Genomic DNA, 22,447 nt, shown 5'->3' with positions numbered 1-22,447 from the left:
CTGGTGCTAAACTGTATTGGTCTCTGTTGTTCCTTTGGATTCATCAGCAGTGTGAAGAAGGAAAGCTTGCTGCATGAGCAACAGCTTGGTCTCCATATCATACTGCTTTGGCTTGCATATCACATAGATAACAAGGACACAATATCCATGGTTGACCCCCGACCAATGGAGGACCTCAGTATTTAAGGAGGTAAGTCAGAGTGAAGCAAGGCATCAGTAATGTAGTTCATCATTGCCTGAGGAAAGCAATGCTAGAGATCACAACCTCAACCTAGGACAGAGTTGTCTACTAGGTTACAATTGTCTTTCTCTACAAGGAACCTCAAAGCAGTGAATGGATACCTCCAAGATAATATTCACCAAATCCCGTAGCAGATTAAGTAAACTAACACGTGTCCTCTGCCAGGCTATCTTCCCCCAAAATGAAGGCACCAATTATAGAGCAGGTGAAATTGCATGCATGTCTAATCCCAGAATTGCCAACACAGAGCACTATGGCAGTAAGTAGTTATCAGAAGAACAGTGGGAAGGACGTTCTCTAAACCTCCTTGAGACAGTGCAAAATCCTGAATGACACCAGATCCATGACCACTGTTCAAAATGGGAAAGGTAGCTTTCAGTATAGCCTCAAGAACTGGACACCGAGAACAACAAATAAAGATTAGTATTATAATTCTTTCACAGTACAGCCAAGTCAAGAATTTCTTAATTGCTCGTGGTCTGAATAAATAGTCTTAAATGTTCTAAAAATTTCAATGTATGGACTTTAAGTATAAAGTATTATTCCTCAGTAAAAATGATGCAGATGTGAAATTTAAAACAGAAAATTACAAGGTTGCAAAGGGGATCTGGAGAGCAAGATTAAAAAGAAAGGTATCCTGTGTAACCTGTTGAATAATTCTGGCAACTTTCTAGTAAAACGGTTTTTTGTGGATGTTAGTGAAGCAATTTTGATAGCGAGGAGGTTAAATGATGCTGAATGCTCAGTTTTTCTTTACAGCCTCTTGCACCATTTCCTGCCAAATCAGCATGGCCTATGGTCAAACGACAGTGATTTTAAACAACAAACTATTATTAACAATATAACTTTCAAAAACTATAAATACACATCAGTGCAAGTCAGCAATATAATAAGTAATGCTTGATGCAAGTAAAATGTCCGGATAACATAAACTCTGTTAAACACTAACTTTGTAGTAAATAGGAGAATGGTTTATTTCAAATCGGACAAGCAGATAATCACATCAAGTTCAACACACATCACCATTCAGTTATTGCTTTATATAAAACAAATTCAAAAACAGAAACCAAGATTACATCTCCACTTTTTAATACCACATTTAAAGTAACCATTTCAAACAACTAAAGCCCAACAACCCATCCAAATTTTTTCCAGGAAAAAGCACGTTAATGAGTCAAAAAATTTTCCAATTAGAAAACTGTTGTCTTTTAGTTAGTGTACGAAGTCTCAAATGTCCTTATTTTCTTAATGTATATCAGCCTACATAGACTAAAAAGTTACAACTAATCCTAAAAATAATTGTATTTACAAAATACTTGATAAAAAATATTTTCAATTCTACAAGGAGGTACACAAAATTCTTTGAAGATGGTGGTAGGTTTCTCAGTCATTCTGATCATTGGCAGGCTCAGTTTTCTGTTCCTAGAAACAGCAATAGTTTGATGAGACAATCACAAATTCAACCAGTCAGATTCACTATTAACTATCCTTTTTAGTTAGCTGAACTAACTCATTATTTTAAACATGGTGCACATTCATACATTATAAAAGATGGTGGATTCATCTATTTAAGTTACTTAAGTATAGTTAACGCTCCATTACTGTCATTCACTCTTACAGAATTCTCAAAAAATTGAGGTACACAGTAAAATACAGTCTCTCAGTTTCTGTGTGATGAAAATTTAAAAATAGTGATTTATAACATTATTTGATGCAGAGACAAATGACATATTACAGAAAAATTGCAACAAATTGTTTTCGAAGTATCTGCCCCCCCCCCCCCCCCCACCTTCTCCTCTATAATGTAGGGTTTGGTTTTAGCTATTTTCATGGAGTTCAGCATGGTATCTGCAATGTTAAATAGCACACTATAGTAGGCCATAAATTGGCATGGACTGCTCGGGCTGTTTCTCAGCTGCCAAGCTATATTATCTGCTAGGAAATGGAGCTTGGCAGAAACAGAATTGAGCAACAAAGAAAACTACTTCTGTCCTGCTCCATGAAGCTGAAAATCTGCATCGTAAACACTCCTGCTGTTGATTTTTATGCCACATAAAGATATTTTAAAGTAAGACTTAGAATGTCAAGATACCCAATTAACTAGATCACAGGATTCCTCTCAAAGCAAGATGCATACTACTATCGCATAAATAAATAACTAAGCCAATTATGAATATAAATTTATTGAATCAGCTATATTATGGAATAACCGTTGCATACAGGGTTTTCAGGATTTGGTTTTTGTTTAGCTATCTTAAGGTGTTCTAACTTCATATTTTGCAATTTATAAAAGTGAAAAGCTCAGCATGGTTTAAGATATTTGTTTTACTATTTAAAAATAGTCTTTAATGTGGCTGTACACTGAAACTGGACTGTTAATCTCAAATAGGTGACTTGCAAGGCAGGAATGCATTCAAGTTCTAGACAGAAAGCTATGAATTGCTTGTTCATCCATCAGAATTCAGTATAATACGCAAGCCACTGCTTACTTGAACCATTATTTGCTACCCAACAAAACTAAATTACTTGTTCCATAGATAAAATTACTAGAGATACAATTACGACAAATGATTGCAAATGTACACATCTAGCAAAATACTGAAAATGAGAGGAGCACTGCACTCAAAATCTTAACTTTAGCACGAGGGAACTCTTTAGTTTTAGTAACAACCAAGCAACCACAGCACACAGTTATATATACACTGCAGATTTTTTTATACCATCGTACCCTTAACTGTCACATGCTTAATCTGTCCTTTCACTGATAGGGAGCTGGGTGGGATACTTCTAGCTGATGTCACGCTAACAGAGGATCGAGAAACATGGATCTGCAACAAGTGTTGAGTAGAAAACAACTGAGCATGCAATCAAAATTCCATAACACCACAAGACATAGAAGAATAAGGCCATTCAGCCCATCAAATCTGCTCTGCCATTGCATCATGGCTGGTTTATTGTCCCCCCCTTCTCCTCGTAACTTTTGATGCCCTTACTAATCAAGAACCTATCAACCTCCACTTTAAATATACCCAATGACTTGGCCTCCACAGTTGTCTGAGCCAATGAATTCCACAGATACACCCCCCTCTGGTGAAAGATATCTCTTTTCATCTCTTTTCCAAGGGGACATCCTTCTATTCTGAGGGTGTGCCCCCTAGTCCTAGACTTCCCTACTACAGGAAACATCCTCTCCACTCCATTCTATCTAGGTCTTTAAATATTCGATAGGTTTCAATGAGATTTCCCCCTCATTCTTCTAGACTCGTGTTCTGTTTTAATATAGTTTCTTTCCCCTTTTTAGATGCAAATTTTACCTTTTCAGCTTTTGTTTCACCATTTTGAGCAGATGCAGCTTCTTCCTTAGTTATCTTCTCTTTGGACTGTTTCTTTGGTTTTGGAGAAGTCTTCTACAGAAAAACAAGAGTCCAGACAGTATAATACACAAGAAACTAAACAGTAATTTTACTACATGGGGAATACTGAATTCATGACTCAGACTTCCAGTACCTGCAGTGTTATATTTTTCAAAACTACTGCCATGTTTTGCACAAATTGTAGGCCCATACAGCACAAGTAGCTCAAGATGATGCACAGAGTCTGCAGACACTGGAAACTGGAGCAACAGAGTGCCGGCAGATCTCAGTGGGCCATGGGAGGGAAAGAAGTTGCCAATGTTCCGGGTTGAAAACCTGCACCAGGCCCGAGACCGGAGAAGCAAGGTGACCAGCATAAAGAGAAGGGGTAGGGCAAGAAAGGATTCTGAGGCAATTGGCAGAGTGAGGAGGAGGTGAAATGACAGGCAGATAGAGCCATGTAGAGGTGAGTGAGGATGGTGTTGGAAGGCTGTGACAAGTGAATGACATGAATGCTGGCTACTCCTAATCAGATCCTGTCTATCCAGATAATTATAAATACTATCTCGAAGAATACTTTCCATTAATTTACCCACCACTGATGTCAAACTGACAGGTCTATAATTGCTAGGCTTACTTCTAGAACCCTTTTTAAACAATGGAACCACATGAGCAATACGCCAATCCTCCGGCACAATCCCCGTTTCTAATGACATCTGAAAGATCTCCGTCAGAGCTCCTGCTATCTCTACACAAACTTCCCTCAAGGTCCTGGGGAATATCCTGTCAGGACCCGGAGATTTATCCACTTTTAAATTTCTTAACAGCGCCAGTACTTCCACCTCTTTAATTGTCATAGGTTCCATAACTTCCTTACTTGTTTCCCACACCTTACACAATTCAATATCCTTCTCCTTAGTGAATACCGAAGAGAAGAAATCTTTCAAAATCTCTCCCATCTCCCTCGGCTCCACACATAGCTGACCACCCTGATTCTCTAAGGGACCAATTTTATCCCTCACTATCCTCTTGCTTTTAATATAACTGTAGAAACCTTTCGGATTTACTTCCACCTTATTTGCCAAACCAAACTCGTATCTTCTTTTAGCTTTTCTAATCTCTTTCTTAAGATTCCTTTTACATTCTTTATATTCCTCGAGCAATTCCTTTACTCCATGCTGCCTATATCTATTGTAGACATTCCTCTTTTTCCGAACCAAGTTTCTAATATCCCTTGAAAACCATGGCGCTTTCAAACCTTTAACCTTTCCTTTCAACCTAACAGGAACATAAAGATTCTGTACCCTCATAATTTCACCCTTAAATGACCTCCATTTCTCTATTACATCCTTCCCATAAAACAACTTGACCCAATCCTCTCTCTCTAAATCCCTGCGCATCTCCTCAAAGTTAGCCTTTCTCCAATCAAAAATCTCAACTCTAGGTCCAGTCCTGTCCTTCTCCATAATTATATTGAAGCTAATGCTATTGTGATCACTGGACCCGAAGTGCTCCCCAACACATACATCGGTCAGCTGACCTATCGTATTCCCTAACAGGAGATCCAACACTGCCCCATCTCTAGTCGGTACTTCTACGTATTGTTGCAAAAAACTATCTTGCACACATTTCACAAACTCTAAACCATCCAGCCCTTTTACAGAATGAGCTTCCCAATCTATGTGTGGAAAATTAAAATCTCCCACAATCACCACCTTGTGTTTACTACATCTGCTATCTCCTTACACATTTGCTCTTCCAACTCACACTCCCCATTAGGTGGCCTATAATACACTCCTATCAGTGTTACTACACTTTTCCCATTCCTCAATTCCACCCAAATAGCCTCCCTAGAGGAGCTCTCTAATCTATCCTTCCAAAGCACCGCCATAAGATTTTCTCGGACAAGCAATGCAACACCTCCTCCTCTAGCCCCTCCTACTCTATCACACCTGAAGCAACTAAATCCAGGAATATTTAGTTGCCAATCACACCCTTCCTGCAACCATGTTTCACTAATAGCTACAACATCATAATACCAGGTATCAATCCACGCTTCAAGCTCATCCACCTTTCTTACAATGCTCCTAGCATTAAAATAGATACATTTAAGATACTCTCCACCTCCTCCTCTCTTTTCATCCATAACAATGCATTCAAATTTATTATCCTTTTCTTTCTTCTCCCCTACATCTTCGGGCTGAGCGCATCCCTTCTCCATCACCTGCCTTTCCTCCCTCACACACTGTCTACTTACTTGATCTACTGGTGAACTAACCTCCTCTCCCATAGTTTCCTCAAATTGATTCCCGCCCCCCCCCCCCCCCCATCTTACTAGTTTAAAGTCTGCCCTGTAGCCCTAGCAAACCTCCCCGCTAGGATATTGGTCCCCCCAGGATTTAAGTGTAACCCGTCCTTCTTGAACAGGTCACGCCTGCCCCAGAAGAGGTCCCAATGATCCAGAAACTTGAATCCCTGCCCCCTGCTCCAATCCCTCAGCCACGCATTCATCCTCCACCTAATTCCATTCCTACTCTCACTGTCGTGTGGCACAGGCAGTAATCCCGAGATTACTACCTTTGCGGTCCTTCTTCTTAACTGCCTTCCTAACTCCCTATACTCTCGTTTCAGGACCTCTTCCCCTTTCCTACCTATGTCATTGGTACCTACATGTACCACGACCTCTGGCTCCTCGCCCTCCCACTTCAGGATATCTTGGACGCGATCAGAAAAGTACCGAACCCTGGCACCAGGGAGGCAAACTACCATCCGATCACCTCCACAGAACCGCCTGTCTGAACCCCTGACTATCGAGTCCCCTATTACTATAGTCCTCTTTCTTCTATCCCTACCCTTCTGAGCTACAGGGCCGTCCTCTGTGCCGGAGGCCCGGCCACTGTCACTTCCTCCAGGCAGGCTGTCCCCCCCCCAACAGTACTCAAACATGAGTACTTACTTTTCCTAGTTGAGATAAATTCCCCTAACCACCCACCGCCAATCGCCCCCACTTTTTGTCCCCCTTACATCCGGTAAGATGGCAGTGTGCCCAGACACAGCTGCATCTACGTGGCCGAAGTTGTTATTGTCTTTTTTAAAAATGTCGCAAGATCTGTCTGTCGTTCACCTGCCAACTTCTTCAAAGTGCAGCTCTGGTCACCTCCCCTGCCTGTCTGCCACCTCATTCCCCTCCTTGGAACAGTCTCACCATTCCTCTTCTCCTCTCTCTGTTGGCCAACTCACCTCTCCACTCTCTGTTCATGGTGACCGGAACCATTGGCAATTTCTTTCCTCCCTCTGTACCTCCAGCACGTTGTTCATAGCTCAACATATTTTATTGCTTCAACTGTCCTGCAGCAGTTCTGTATCAATGGCTTTCGAAGGCTTCAACTTTTATGCTCTTATGCAGGTGCAGAATTACACCATATGGCCCATTGACTTTGCTCAGCCATTCCATTATGTCAGCTTTATTATCCCTCAATCTCATTCCCCTGCCTTCTCCCTCTAACCTGTGATGCCCTGACTATCCAAGAACTTATCAATCTCCACTTTAAATGACCCAACGACTTGGACTCCACAGCTATGTTTGGCAATGAATTCTACAGACTCACCATCTTCTGGCTAAAGAAATCCCTCCTCATCTCTGTTCTAAAGGGATGTCTCTGTGTTCCAAGGCACTGTTCTCTGGTTCTAGACTCCCCACTTTAACCATATAACCATATAACCATATAACAATCACAGCACGGAAACAGGCCATTCCGGCCCTCCTAGTCCGTGCCGAACTCTTAATCTCACCTAGTCCCACCTACCCGCACTCAGCCCATAACCCTCCACTCCTTTCCTATCCATATACCTATCCAATTTTACCTTAAATGACACAACTGATCTGGCCTCTACTACTTCTACAGGAAGCTCATTCCACACAGCTATCACTCTCTGAGTAAAGAAATACCCCCTCGTGTTTCCCTTAAACTTTTGCCCCCTAACTCTCAAATCATGTCCTCTCGTTTGAATCTCCCCTACTCTCAATGGAAACAGCCTATTCACGTCAACTCTATCTATCCCTCTCAACATTTTAAATACCTCGATCAAATCCCCCCTCAACCTTCTACGCTCCAATGAATAGAGACCTAACTTGTTCAACCTTTCTCTGTAACTTAAGTGCTGAAACCCTGGTAACATCCTAGTAAATCGTCTCTGCACTCTCTCTAATTTATTGATATCTTTCCTATAATTCGGTGACCAGAACTGTACACAATATTCCAAATTTGGCCTTACCAATGCCTTGTACAATTTTAACATTACATCCCAACTTCTGTACTCAATGCTCTGATTTATAAAGGCCAGCGTTCCAAAAGCCTTCTTCACCACCCTATCTACATGAGACTCCACCTTCAGGGAACTATGCACTGTTATTCCTAGATCTCTCTGTTCCACTGCATTCCTCAATGCCCTACCATTTACCCTGTATGTTCTATTTGGATTATTCCTGCCAAAATGTAGAACCTCACACTTCTCAGCATTAAACTCCATCTGCCAACGTTCAGCCCATTCTTCTAACCGGCATAAATCTCCCTGCAAGCTTTGAAAACCCACCTCATTATCCACAACACCTCCTACCTTAGTATCATCAGCATACTTACTAATCCAATTTACCACCCCATCATCCAGATCATTTATGTATATTACAAACAACATTGGGCCCAAAACAGATCCCTGAGGCACCCCGCTAGTCACCGGCCTCCATCCCGATAAACAATTATCCACCACTACTCTCTGGCATCTCCCATCTAGCCACTGTTGAATCCATTTTATTACTCCAGCACTAATACCTAACGACTGAACCTTCTTAACTAACCTTCCATGTGGAACTTTGTCAAAGGCCTTGCTGAAGTCCATATAGACTACATCCACTGCCTTACCCTCGTCAACATTCCTCGTAACTACTTCAAAAAATTCAATAAGGTTTGTCAAACATGACCTTCCACGCACAAATCCATGCTGGCTACTCCTAATCAGATCCTGTCTATCCAGATAATTATAAATACTATCTCTAAGAATACTTTCCATTAATTTACCCACCACTGATGTCAAACTGACAGGTCTATAATTGCCAGGCTTACTTCTAGAACCCTTTTTAAACAATGGAACCACATGAGCAATACGCCAATCCTCCGGCACAATCCCTGTTTCTAATGACATCTGAAAGATCTCCGTCAGAGCTCCTGCTATCTCTACACAAACTTCCCTCAAGGTCCTGGGGAATATCCGGTCAGGACCCGGAGATTTATCCACTTTTAAATTTCTTAAAAGCGCCAGTACTTCCACCTCTTTAATTGTCATAGGTTCCATAACTTCCTTACTTGTTTCCCACACCTTACACCATTCGATATCCTTCTCCTTAGTGAATACCGAAGAGAAGAAATCGTTCAAAATCTCTCCCATCTCCCTCGGCTCCACACATAGCTGACCACCCTGATTCTCTAAGGGACCAATTTTATCCCTCACTATCCTCTTGCTTTTAATATAACTGTAGAAGCCTTTCGGATTTACTTCCACCTTATTTGCCAAACCAAACTCGTAACTTCTTTTAGCTTTTCTAATCTCTTTCTTAAGTTTCCTTTTACATTCTTTATATTCCTCGAGCAATTCCTTTACTCCATGCTGCCTATATCTATTGTAGACATCCCTCTTTTTTCGAACCAAGTTTCTAATATCCCTTGAAAACCATGGCGCTTTCAAACCTTTAATCTTTCCTTTCAACCGAACAGGAACATAAAGATTCTGTACCCTCATAATTTCACCCTTAAATGACCTCCATTTCTCTATTACATCCTTTCCATAAAACAACTTGACCCATTCCACTCTCTCTAAATCCCTGCGCATCTCCTCAAAGTTAGCCTTTCTCCAATCAAAAATCTCAACTCTAGGTCCAGTCCTGTCCTTCTCCATAATTATATTGAAGCTAATGCTATTGTGATCACTGGACCCGAAGTGCTCCCCAACACATACATCTGTCAGCTGACCTATCGCATTCCCTAACAGGAGATCCAACACTGCCCCATCTCTAGTCGGTACTTCTATGTATTGTTGCAAAAAGCTATCCTGCACACATTTCACAAACTCTAAACCATCCAGCCCTTTTACAGAATGAGCTTCCCAATCTATGTGTGGAAAATTAAAATCTCCCACAATCACCACCTTGTGTTTACTACAAATATCTGCTATCTCCTTACACATTTGCTCTTCCAACTCACGCTCCCCATTAGGTGGCCTATAATACACTCCTATCAGTGTTACTACACCTTTCCCATTCCTCAATTCCACCCAAATAGCCTCCCTAGAGGAGCTCTGTAATCTATCCTTCCAAAGCACCGCCATAAGATTTTCTCGGACAAGCAATGCAACACCTCCTCCTCTGGCCCCTCCTACTCTATCACACCTGAAGCAACTAAATCCAGGAATATTTAGTTGCCAATCACACCCTTCCTGCAACCATGTTTCACTAATAGCTACAACATCATAATTCCATGTATCAATCCACACTTTAAGCTCATCCACCTTTCTTACAATGCTCCTAGCATTAAAATAGATACATTTAAGATACTCTCCACCTCCTCCTCTCTTTTCATCCCTAGCAATGCATTCAAATTTATTATCCTTTTCTTTCTTCTCCCCTACAACTTCGGGCTGAGCGCATCCCTCCTCCATCACCTGCCTGTCCTCCCTCACACACGGTCTACTTACTTGCTCTACTGGTGAACTAACCTCCTCTCCCATAGTTTCCTCAAATTGATTTCCGCCCCCCCATCTTACTAGTTTAAAGTCTGCCCCGTAGCCCTAGCAAACCTCCCCGCTAGGATATTGGTCCCCCCAGGATTCAAGTGTAACCCGTCCTTCTTGAACAGGTCACGCCTGCCCCAGAAGAGGTCCCAATGATCCAGAAACTTGAATCCCTGCCCCCTGCTCCAATCCCTCAACCACGCATTCATCCTCCACCTAATTCCATTCCTACTCTCACTGTCGCGTGGTACAGGCAGTAATCCCGAGATTACTACCTTTGCGGTCCTTCTTCTTAACTGCCTTCCTAACTCCCTATACTCTCGTTTCAGGACCTCTTCCCCTTTCCTACCTATGTCATTGGTACCTACATGTACCACGACCTCTGGCTCCTCACCCTCCCACTTCAGGATATCTTGGACGCGATCAGAAACGTCCCGGACCCTGGCACCAGGGAGGCAAACTACCATCCGGGACTCCCGATCACCTCCACAGAACCGCCTGTCTGAACCCCTGACTATCGAGTCCCCTATTACTATGGTCCTCTTTCTTCTATCCCTACCCTTCTGAGCTACAGGGCCGTCCTCTGTGCCGGAGGCCTGGCCACTGTCACTTCCTCCAGGTAGGCTGTCCCCCCCAACAGTACTCAAACATGAGTACTTATTGTCAAGGGGTACAGCCACTGGGGTACTCTCTAGTACCTGCCCCTTCCCCTTCCTGATCGTGACCCACCTATCTGCCTCCCGTGGCCCCGGAGTGACCACCTGCCTGTAACTCCTCTCTATCACCTCCTCACTCTCCCTGACCAGGCGAAGGTCATCGAGCTGCAGCTCCAGTTCCCTAATTCGGTCCCTCAGGAGCTGCAGTTCGGCGCACCTGGCGCAGATGTGGACGTCCGGGAGGCTCGGAGACTCCAGGATCTCCCACATCCGACACCGAGAACAACAAGCTGCCCTCACACTCATACCTCCCGAATAACTGAAAATAACAAGAACTAAAAGATAAGCCTACTGTGCCCTCTTCCGCCTAAGCCCTCTGAGCCCAAGCCCTACACTCTGCTCCCGACTCACTCCGCTGCCCGCAAACGAAGCTGCCCGCTGCTTAAGGCTGCGTTCTTTTTATATCTTCCCTCCTTCCCAGGCCTCCTTCACGCGCCTGCGCAGTCCCGCCTCTCAGAACTCCGATCTGAGAAGCAATTTGAAAATGGCCGCCGCCGCACTTCTTCTCAGCCTCGCTGTCCTCTTCCAAAAGAGAACTGCCTCACTCCTTCTCTCCTTTTTATATCTTCCCTCCTTCCCAGGCCTCCTTCACGCGCCTGCGCAGTCCCGCCTCTCAGAACTCCGATCTGAGAAGCAATTTGAAAATGGCCGCCGCCGCACTTCTTCTCAGCCTCGCTGTCCTCTTCCAAAAGAGAACTGCCTCACTCCTTCTCTCCTTTTTATATCTTCCCTCCTTCCCAGGCCTCCTTCACGCGCCTGCGCAGTCCCGCCTCTCAGAACTCCGATCTGAGAAGCAATTTGAAAATGGCCGCCGCCGCACTTCTTCTCAGCCTCGCTGTCCTCTTCCAAAAGAGGACTTTAAGAAACATCCTCTTCACACCGACTCTATCTAGGCCTTTCTATACTTCAATAGGTTTTATTGAGATCCTCTTCATTCTTGTAAACTCCAGAGTACAGGTTCCGTGCTTATACCTAATGTGTTTATCCACACACATACACATTCACACTTATTTTACCTCAAACTTTTTTTTCTGACATTCGCTATTTTCCTTTTTATTTTGAAACAAAAATCATGAGAGTTTATGCTTTCACTACGGACACATACAAACTGAGAAGAACCTTCATTTTTATTAAATCCACTCTGAATCTTTTTTGAATAGAAACAGCCCACTAATATGTAGTGATTATTATCTTGGCAGATCACTGCCACTGGACCTTATCATCTGCTTTAAAAGGTTGACAGAGCTGAATACCAAGATCCTAACTGTGAAATGAATATTGATTTGCAAGCATTTAATTTTGCCACTCACTTCACATTCTAAAGCTCTATGCACAAATAAAAAAAATCTCATAACATATAGGATTCTAAAGCAATCAATATTCTCCCACTATGAAAAGCTCCTGCACCTCATTATGAATGCCCAAACCCTCTTCCTGGTGAGTGTAAAAAAAATGGGAAGGGCAAGAGAAATTCAAGACATGAAAAAAAATCATGATTGCAAACCACCCACCTACGCTTTGCCTTCGCTTAATTTGCTAATGACAGATTTGAACTCCACACAAACCGATTTTAATCTTGTAAAAATAAACAAACATTTAATCTTTAGTAACTATAACTGCAGATTGATTTTGTATCAGTTTCTACATTATAAAGCAATTAAAGTCTGCAGAGAGTAATTAACACTCATGTTGAATTAAAAGTTAATGAGTTTGAATCATCAACATTTTACCTTGAGGCTTATTCTGTACTAAAGGACTTATAAAAGAAAGATGAAAAATCCAAACTACCCAACAAGACAGACAGGAGTTCTCAGGAAGGTTCACTGTCACCAATTTAATTGTTTCTTTGACATTCACAAACCAAAGAGCAACAATGATGTTGATTTAACCCTCCAAAGGAATTTAAATAACAGGAGACAACAAAAAGACACAATAAATTTACATAAGAAATAGGAGTAAGAATAGGCCATCTGGCCTGTTGAGCCTGCTTTGCCATTCAATAAGATCATGGCCGATCTGGCCAAGGACTCACCTCAACCTACCTGCCTTTTCCCCATAGCCCTCAATTCCCCTACTATGCAAAAATCTATCCAACCTTGTCTTAAATATATTTACTGAAGTAGCCTCCACTGCTTCATTGGGCAGAGAATTTCACAGAATAACCACTCTCTGGGAAAAGCGGTTCCTCCTCATCACTGTCCTAAATCTATACCCCTGAGTCTTGAGGCTATGTCCCCTAGTACTAGTCTAACCTACCAGTGGAAACAGCTTTCCTGCCTCCATCTATCCCTTCCATAATTTTATGTGTTTTTATAAGATCTGCTCTCTCATTCTTCTAAAATCCAGAGAGTACTGTCTAGATGACTCAGTCTCTCCTCATAGTCTAACCCCTCATCTGTGGAATCAACCTGGTGAACCTCATCTGCACCACCTCTAAAGCCAGTATATCTTCAAGTAAGGAGACCAGAACTTCACGTGGTACTCCAGGTATGGCCTCACCAGTACCCTGCACAGTAGCAGCATAACCTCCCTGCTCTTAAATTCAATCCATCTAGCGATGAAGGCCAACATTCCATTTGCCTTCTTGATAGCCTACTGTACCTGCAAACCAACCTTTTATGATTATGCACAAGCACTCCCTTATGCATGGCAGTGTGTTGCAATCTTTTACCACTTAAATAATAATCTGCTCTTTCATTTTACCTTCCAAAGTGGATGACCTGGTATTTACCAACATTGTACTCCATCTGTCAGACCCTTGCCCACTCACTTAACCTATCTATATCTCTCTGCAGTCTCTCCGTATCTTCTGCACAATTTGCTTTTCCACTTAATTTAGTATCATCAGCAAATTTAGATACACTACACTCGGTCCCCTCTTCCTGATCGTTAATGTATACTGTGAACAGTTGTGGAACAAACCTCACTCTTTATACGAGAACAAAGAAGAATGAATTGGGTGAAATTGTTATGGGAAACAGAGAAATGGCAGAAGAATTTAATGAGTACTTTAGATCTGTTTTCACTAAAGACACAAGCAATCTCCCAGATGTATGGATGGGCCAAGGACATAGGGTAACAGAGGAAATGAAACAGATTGACATTAGGAAGGAAAGGGTGATGAGTAGACTGATGGGACTGAAGGCTGACAAATCCCCAGGTCCAGATGGTCTGCATCCTAGGGTACTAAAGGAGGTGGCCCTGGAAATTGCGGATGCATTGGTAATCATTTTCCAATGTTCCTTAGATTCAGGATCAGTTCCTTGAGGATTGGAGAATGGCTAATGTTATCCCACTTTTTAAGAAAGGAGGGAGGGAGAAAACAGAGAACTATCGACCTGTCAGCCTGACATCGGTGGTGGGAAAGATGCTAGAGTCCATTATTAAGGATGAAATAGTGGCATATCTAGATAGCAGTGATAGGATTGGGCCGAGCCAGCATGGATTTACCAAGGGTAAATCATGCTTGACTAATCTGTTGGAGTTTTTCGAGGATGTAACCAGGAAATTAGACGGGGGAGATCCAGTGTACCTCAATTTTCAGAAGGCATTTGATAAGGTCCCACATAGGAGATTGGTGGGCAAAATCAAAGCTCAGGGCATCGGGGGGAAGACATTGACATGGATAGAAAACTGGTTGGCAGATAGAAAGCAAAGGGTAGCGGTGAATGGTTGTTTCTCGGAATGGCAGGTGGTGACTAGTGGGGTGCCACAGGGTTCGGTATTGGGACCACAGCTGTTTACAATTTACGTCAACGATTAGGATGAAGGCATTGAGAATAACATCAGCAAATTTGCTGATGATACTAAGCTGGGTGGCAGTGTGACATGTGATGAGGATGTTAGGAGAATTCAGGGTGACTTGGATAGGCTGAGTGAGTGGGCAGATACTAGGCAGATGACGTTTAATGTGAATAAGTGTGAGGTTATCCACTTTGGGAGTAAGAACAGGAAGGCAGATTATTATCTGAATGGTATAGAGTTGGGTAAGGGAGTAATACAAAGAGATCTCGGAGTCCTTGTTCATCAGTCACTGAAGGTGAATGAGCAAGTGCAGCAGGCAGTGAAGAAGGCTAATGGAATGTTGGCCTTTATTACAAAGGAAGTTGAGTACAAGAGCAAGGAAATCCTCTTGCATTTGTACAGGGCCCTGGTGAGACCACACCTGGAGTATTGTGTACAGTTTTGGTCTCCAGGGTTAAGGAAGAACATCCTGGCTGTAGAGGAAGTGCAGCGTAGATTCACGAGGTTAATTCCTGGGATGTCAGGACTGTCTTACGCAGAGAGGTTAGAGAGACTGGGCTTGTACACGCTGGAATTAAGGAGATTGAGAGGGGATCTGATTGAAACATATAAGATTATTAAGGGACTGGACAAGATAGAGGCAGGAAATATGTTCCAGATGCTGGGAGAGTCCAGTACCAGAGGGCATGGTTTGAGAATAAGGGGTAGGTCATTTAGGACAGAGTTAAGGAAAAACTTCTTCTCCCAGAGAGTTGTGGGGGTCTGGAATGCACTGCCTCAGAAGGTAGTGGAGGCCAATTCTCTGGATGCTTTCAAGGAGCTAGATAGGTATCTTATGGATAGGGGAATCAAGGGATATGGGGACAAGGCAGGAACCGGGTATTGATAGTAGATGATCAGCCATGATCTCAAAATGGCGGTGCAGGCTCGAAAGGCTGAATGGTCTACTTCTGCACCTATTGTCTATTGCCACAGACAGCTGTGGAAGACATGTCATTGGGTATATTTAAAGTGGAGGCTGATAGGCTCTTGATTAGTACATTGATCAAAGGTTATGGGGAGAAGGCTGGAGACTGGTGTTGAGAAGGAAAATAAAACAGCCATGATTGAATGACAGAGCAGACTTGATGCACAGAGTAACCTAATTCAGCTCCTTATGTCTTATGGTCTTCAGTGTATGAAGAAGCCATTAGGAGCTGCCAGATGTAAAGCATCGGTAAGGATACGATTTTCATTGAACATAGTATTCTGTATAAAAGTTACAGAAGTTATTACATTTCAAAATCAGTGCAAAACTAAAATCTCATAATTTCTCACCCTGGCACGTTTCTGAGGCTTGGCATCTTCCTTGGGAGCAGCAGCAGCAGCGGCCGCAGCAGCAGCAGCATTCTATGATGGAAGGGTTAAATTATTCAAATTTATACCAAGTCAAATAATACCAAGCATACATTTACAGCCAGTAATTCTGTGATACACATTTGCAAACTGGAAGGGGGACACTGGAAAGAATTACTGAAAAAAGGTAGCCAATCTGATGTTGATACAGTGCAAATTACTCTCATTTGCATATCATTTGAGCAAGCTACATTAAAACGTGGTTTTTTGCCACATCTACATTTCAATGTATATGCTCTGAAATTCCATGTAAATCTATTATCAAAGTACATATACTAAATGCCCCTATTTGCATCTTTGAGATTAATTTTCTTGCAGGCATTCACAGTAGAGCAAAGAAATAAAAATAGTCAATGAAAAACTACTAACACTGACAACAACCAATGAGCAAAAGAAAACAACAAACTGATACAAAAATAAACAATACTGAGAAACTGAGATGTAAAGTTCTTCAAAGTGAATCCTTCGGTTGTGGAATCAGTTCAGTGTTGAGGTGAGTGAAGTTACCGATGCTGGTTCAGGAGCCTGATGGTTGAAAGGTAATAAACGTTTTCTTGAACCTCATTCCCGATGGCAGGAGTGAGACAAGAGCGTGGCCTGGATGGTAGGGGGCCTTGATGATGGAGGCTGCTTTCTTGCGGCAGCGCTCCTTGTAAATATGCTCAATGGCTGTGGCAACAGAAAGAAGGGGGAACATAGAAACTTGCAGCTAGAGGGGAAGGAGGATGGACTTTACCAGGGTATGGATACTGTGTGGTCAGGAATCACAACTGATGCTGGTAGGATTGAGGCAAACAAGTGCAAAGTAACAAAAAGAATACTTAATTGACAGAAATGACCAAGAAAATAAGTGATAGGTCACAAAGGAAGGTCAATAAAAGTAAAAATCTTAAAATAAAAAGATTGCCTATCAGTAGCAGTGGGATGTGGACAATTCCCATGTACATACAACTTCAAGATACCATTTGATGATAGATTGCAACATTTTTGTTGTTTTATTTACAGATACACATGGACTGGGATGGGAAGAGTAAAGTTTTCCAGAATGTAAAGGACATACAGTACATTGCGATAGTGAGAGAGTTATTCAAACAAGTTCAAAGACATGCTAGAGCTAGGCAAGGTTCCTCTATCAGCATGCTCTCAAAGTTAATCACACTATTTTTAAACACCAAATGCAGCATTGTTCCACTGGCAAATTCACTGATGTACGTACGTGTGTTGGGAAATGATTATGAACAGGTCCATGAAATTCCAAAGACTATTCCGGCAAAGAGCTATTCAACAAAACAACTCAAAATGCTAACTGGACTAGTAGTTCCCAATAACAGTGAAAACCCTTGTAGTGATGATAGCCAATATTAAATCACACAAAGCAATTTATTTCATTTTCATAGCATAGCTGGACTGTAAACAACTTACTTTTCCCAATCTACTGGATCTTCTGAGCTGTAAAAACAAATTTTAATTTTGTTAGCTTGATTGAAAAGATTAGCAAGAGAAGACATCACTGTTATTAAACATTCCTCTGCTTGGCTAAGTAACTACAATTCAACTAAGATATAAAGCTGTATAACAGGGCAACACTGAACTGAAAATTAAACCAAGAAACTCACCTGCTTAACTGCTTTTGGATCCTGCTTTTGTTCACCATCACTTGGTGCCTAAAAAGACAATATTGTATTTAATTTTAATCTGCAATCTGCCCAATTTCTCAAGAGATAAAATGCTCTTCCTTGCCTTACGATAACAAAAGCTACAAAAGGGTGTAGACAACATTGTGAAGGACTGAGCAAAACTGATTGGTGAAGAATCATCCACTTTAGATTCTGGAAGGACAAACATCAGAGTATTTTTGTAATGAATAGCTGTAAGAGAGCAAGATGCTTTGGAGATCTTAAAATTCTCTTTTCTTAAAGGCTGTCAACATTGGAAACTTAAGCCAGGCTAGATGCTTGTGAGCAATGGCTCTGCCATTGAGAGTGAACAGCACAAGGTTTCTTGGTATGTACATACAGACGATCTAACCTGAGCCACAGCAGCATCACTTTCTGCGGAGACTGAGGTGTGCAAAACTCCCCATCCCCATGACTTTCTACTGGAGCACCATCCAGAGCACCGTCCCTTGCTGCGTCATTGGTATAGAAGCTGCCGAAAGGATCACCGGGCTCTCTCCCCCCCCCCCCCCCCCCATTTGTGTCATTTACTGGGAGTATTGCAGACGAAGAGTTCAAAGTATTGTTGAGGATCTCTACCACCATCACAAAAATTCTTTGACCCACTACCATCAGGAACAATCAGAATGAGGACTGTCAGGCTGAGTAACAGTTTCTTCTCCCAGGCTGTAAGATGAATGAATAACCTGTCACTATGACAGCGAGTTATTTACTGTTACCTTTGCTGCACACTACATGCACTTTGAATTATACTTTATTGACTTATTTATGGTAATATTTTATTTTACGTGCTATGTGTGATATATGTTTTATTGGTGTACCATTGTCCAGAGAACCATCGTTTTGATCAGTTGTATATACGCACAGACAACAATAAACTTGAATTTGAATTTTAACAAGGGCATAGAATGAGGAACAATGGAGATGTGGTCGATAATGCAGGCCTGCCTTAATTCAGCACATTATTCTTTGCACTGCCAGTTATTAGACAGAGAGAAACCATTCCTTCCACCTGGAGTCTGCACCAACTATCAATCATTTTATTCTTTCATTTGGAAACCACACCTCCCCCCACTCCAATTCTACCCGCTCACCTATACATCGGGGCACCACAAAGTGGCCATTAACACACCAACCTGTGGAGTTCAGGGATGTGACTCACGCGGCTACTGGGCAAAGGTGAAAACTGGACAGTGACAGCAAACGGCGGGGATTGAACCCAAGTCTCTGGGGCTGTGAGAGGAGCCAGGCCACACCACTATCAATATTCTGATTTGCCCAGCAATGTCTCTGTGTTGCTGGCCTCCCCAAAGTGCTGACTGAGTTTGCATTATTACCTCCCCACCCTTTTGTGACTGGAAGGCCCCCGCTATCGATGAACAAGGCAGCGTCAATTCTGCTGAACTTCAGCACAGCACAACACAGCCCTGTGGCCTTCACAGTTGTTCCGGAGCTTTGCCCCTCCCAAGCACATCCAACTCAAGACATCAGGTAAACTGTTACCAATATCAGAGATACAAGTTTGCAGTCCAGCAACCTCCCCAAAATGACAAGCTGTTATAAAAAATAATAATAATGGAAGTCTCCATCCCTCCCAATTACTTTTTGATTACTCAGTTTCACAGGTCGCCATGTGCTTCTTGATCCCCCGAAACAATAACCTGACCAGTTCTCCCGGATCGCTAAATTTGTCCGCACTGCATACAGCAACTCTTTGGGTTGTGTCCCCTTCCACAGGTCTGGGAATCAGGGAGAATCAAAGTTATGCCTGCAATTTTTTGGGACCCTGGTTCTCTTCTTTCACATCACTCCCCACAGTACATTACTGGCTGTATTGCTGTCACTCACCAATCTAGAAAACCAAATCAGCTTCCCTGTAAATTGCAAAAGCTTTCTTCCCATTCATGCAATCTATTATCAAAATCGCAAAATCAATTTTGGGTGATAAAAACTAACAACCAACATGAAAGACAAATGCACCTCCTCCGACCCCCTGTCTTTAAGGACTATTCCAATCTAGATCGGGATTCTTAACTTTTTTAAAGTCACGGACCCTTACCATTAACCGAGGGGGTCCATGGACCCCAGGTTGGGAACTACTATTCTAGTTTCCATGCCGTACAGGTTCTGACAGCCCAAGATGGTATTCAGTCCATTTCAAGTTGTTCTTCTCTCGCCTTAGAAACAGGAGTTTAAAAAATATTGTCCTTACCTTTTATGCCACCAACCTCATCTTGTACAATTCCTAATTTTATTATGTGCATCCCCACACTGCTTCCCAAAATATCCTGCGGAGAAACTCAGGCTAAATCCTCCATCTCCATCTGCAACACTGGCCCTTTTACAACGGGGATTCGCTCTCCAATTGGGCTACCTGCGTTCGGTTGCTGACCTACCCCTTTAATTCTTCCTCTTTGGTGAGATGGTCCTCAGGCCATAGTTTGTTCCGATGAAGCAGCTCCGGGCACAGCACCCTTCAGCTCAGCACATTACAAGCTGCTGGACTCGCAGAGCTTACAGACTTTCACACTGGCTTCTATCCGGACTTGTCACATTATTGCACCGCATCACAAACCCTCCTCTTCTCAAAACCTACCTAAATCTCTAATTTCCAGTTCTGCTGCTCCAGGGGTCGACCGAAAACGTGAACCCGTGATGCTCGTCCCCGTGCGGCGAGTGTCGTCGCCCCGAGCGAGGACAGGTACGTACCGCGCAGAGGGCGGCGACGCGCGCTGGGCTGAGTGACAGGTACATACGGGCTCCGCTGAGAGCCCAAAGACACAGATTAGTTTTAAACATGGCTATGGCTTTGGCTTTCGAGGGGGGGGGGGGGGGGGGGGACACTCCGCACTAAACACCTGATCAAAATATGCATCAAATACAGACATACGAAATCCTTTGGTCCTTTTATTTGTATAGACTATGTGCAAAAATAAATCCGCCTCGAAACGTGTAAGGTATTAAGCTTCAGCATTTCCTAAAGTGAAGAAAGAAGACCCATTTGCTTCAAACATCATGGAGGGAAGAGGACGCCAGACGAGTCAAAATCGTTTGCAATTTAATTACTACGCCACACTTTAGTTTTTAAATTTAAAAGTTTTTAGAAACTTCAAAATGCAAAGATATAAAATTGTGCACTTGACAAATGCAAAAAAAATGTGCTATAAATTATACAGGCACCTTGTAAAAGCACAGTGCAGTTACGAGAGAAATTAATATATGTAATCGAACTTACCGTCCTTTTAGGGGCCATGATTACTACACTAGGCAGAGATACGTTAATGGGGTGCACTCCACAGCTACCGTTGCAAGTTTCAAGTCCCAAGCAGCGCAGATCAATTTCTAAACACCTTACTAATCGGATGATAATATCATGCTGATCAGATGCAAATTAGGTCCAGCAGTCGGCGCTGGAGTGGTGGAACGCTGATTTGGTCCTGCCCACTTACTCAGGGCTAATGATTCTATTGGTGAAAGGAAATCGAGGATGCTGTACAGTTTCAGTCCAGTTTAGGGATTGGTTCCACAACTTGTCAGTATTTTTTTTGCTGAAATTACTGCAATTTATTTGAAAAATAAAATCATATGAAGGGCGAGATGGACCAAGAGAAACACGCCTTGTCTACTTGGGTCGTTAAACACATTGTGGCTGCTCGGAGCAATTATATTTTTACATCCAATCAAAATGCTGGAAAAAGATGCAATTGCCTGGTTGGTCATTTTGAATCACTTTTTGAAAAATATCAAGATTTATGCAAATAGGAAACAAGAGCACAAATGCTGAAAACACGTACATAAATCAGTATTTCTGGGAATGAAAAAAGCGCACCAAGCAGGACTACTCTTTTGACGAGAATCTTGTAATATTTAGCTGTTTTCGTTTAAACAAGTAGGACAACCGCCCTCTTTTTTTTTAACATAAAAGCAAAGTTAAGGCGGCAACAGGCACTCACTTCACATTATTTCACCACGGACACATTTTCTTTATACCGAAGTATTCACAGCCAGCATCGATTTAATGTAACTCTGCGCTTTAAGGAGCAACTTTTTTTCATAACAATGTAACGTGTTTACAAAGATGTGAAGAAATATTTCGAAGCAAAAACGGAGGAAGATGTAAAAATAAATAGATTTATTTTACGAGGTCCTATAAAGTACGCAGGAATTTAACAATGCTGTGTATTTTTGTGGTAGGATTACATCCAGCTGCAAAATAGTAGATCTATTCACGTATGCGGCTATGCGTGTGTCTGGCGACGCCCCGAAATTCTTTCTCCATTCCTAATTCTCTTCAGGGGATGATGGTGATCCGTATTTCTGAACTCCCCCGCAACACTGGTAAGTGTTGCGACGTTGCAATATTGTTGGAGAGTGTGTTCCATGCCCCAGCGGTGGTGGAAAAAGGGGAGATATTTCGAAGTAACACGCATACAAAACACTGAGGAACACAGCATTCTAAGGAAGGAAATGACAAGCCGACGTTTGGGGCTGAGACCCTTCTCCTGGCCCGACTGTTCATTTCCCCCATAGATGCTGGGAGAC

At 42.5% G+C, this 22,447-nt stretch overlaps 1 protein-coding gene across 2 annotated transcripts; it reads right to left on the bottom strand.

The window, feature by feature from the left end:
• Positions 1 to 1,190: 1,190 nt before the first annotated feature.
• On the bottom strand, positions 1,191 to 21,298 carry hmgn3 (high mobility group nucleosomal binding domain 3). Of its 2 annotated transcripts, XM_073056433.1 has the most exons (7): positions 21,141 to 21,298; positions 17,846 to 17,893; positions 17,652 to 17,678; positions 16,152 to 16,223; positions 3,556 to 3,648; positions 2,970 to 3,069; positions 1,191 to 1,663 (listed from the first exon to the last, which is right to left on the bottom strand). In XM_073056433.1, exons 1-7 carry the CDS (start codon positions 21,156 to 21,158, stop codon positions 1,650 to 1,652), a joined length of 372 nt encoding a protein of 123 aa, XP_072912534.1. In that variant the 5' UTR covers positions 21,159 to 21,298; the 3' UTR covers positions 1,191 to 1,649. The 2 variants fall into 2 exon arrangements, with proteins under 2 accessions (XP_072912534.1, XP_072912535.1); XM_073056434.1 differs by lacking the exon at positions 2,970 to 3,069 and having other exon boundaries at positions 21,141 to 21,297.
• Between the last annotated feature and the right edge of the window lie 1,149 nt (positions 21,299 to 22,447).

This window comes from Hemitrygon akajei, chromosome 9, assembly GCF_048418815.1.
Source record: "Hemitrygon akajei chromosome 9, sHemAka1.3, whole genome shotgun sequence".
NCBI lineage: Eukaryota > Metazoa > Chordata > Chondrichthyes > Myliobatiformes > Dasyatidae > Hemitrygon > Hemitrygon akajei.
Note: the sequence above shows the minus strand (reverse complement) of the source record. Positions and strands in the feature narration are given on the sequence as shown.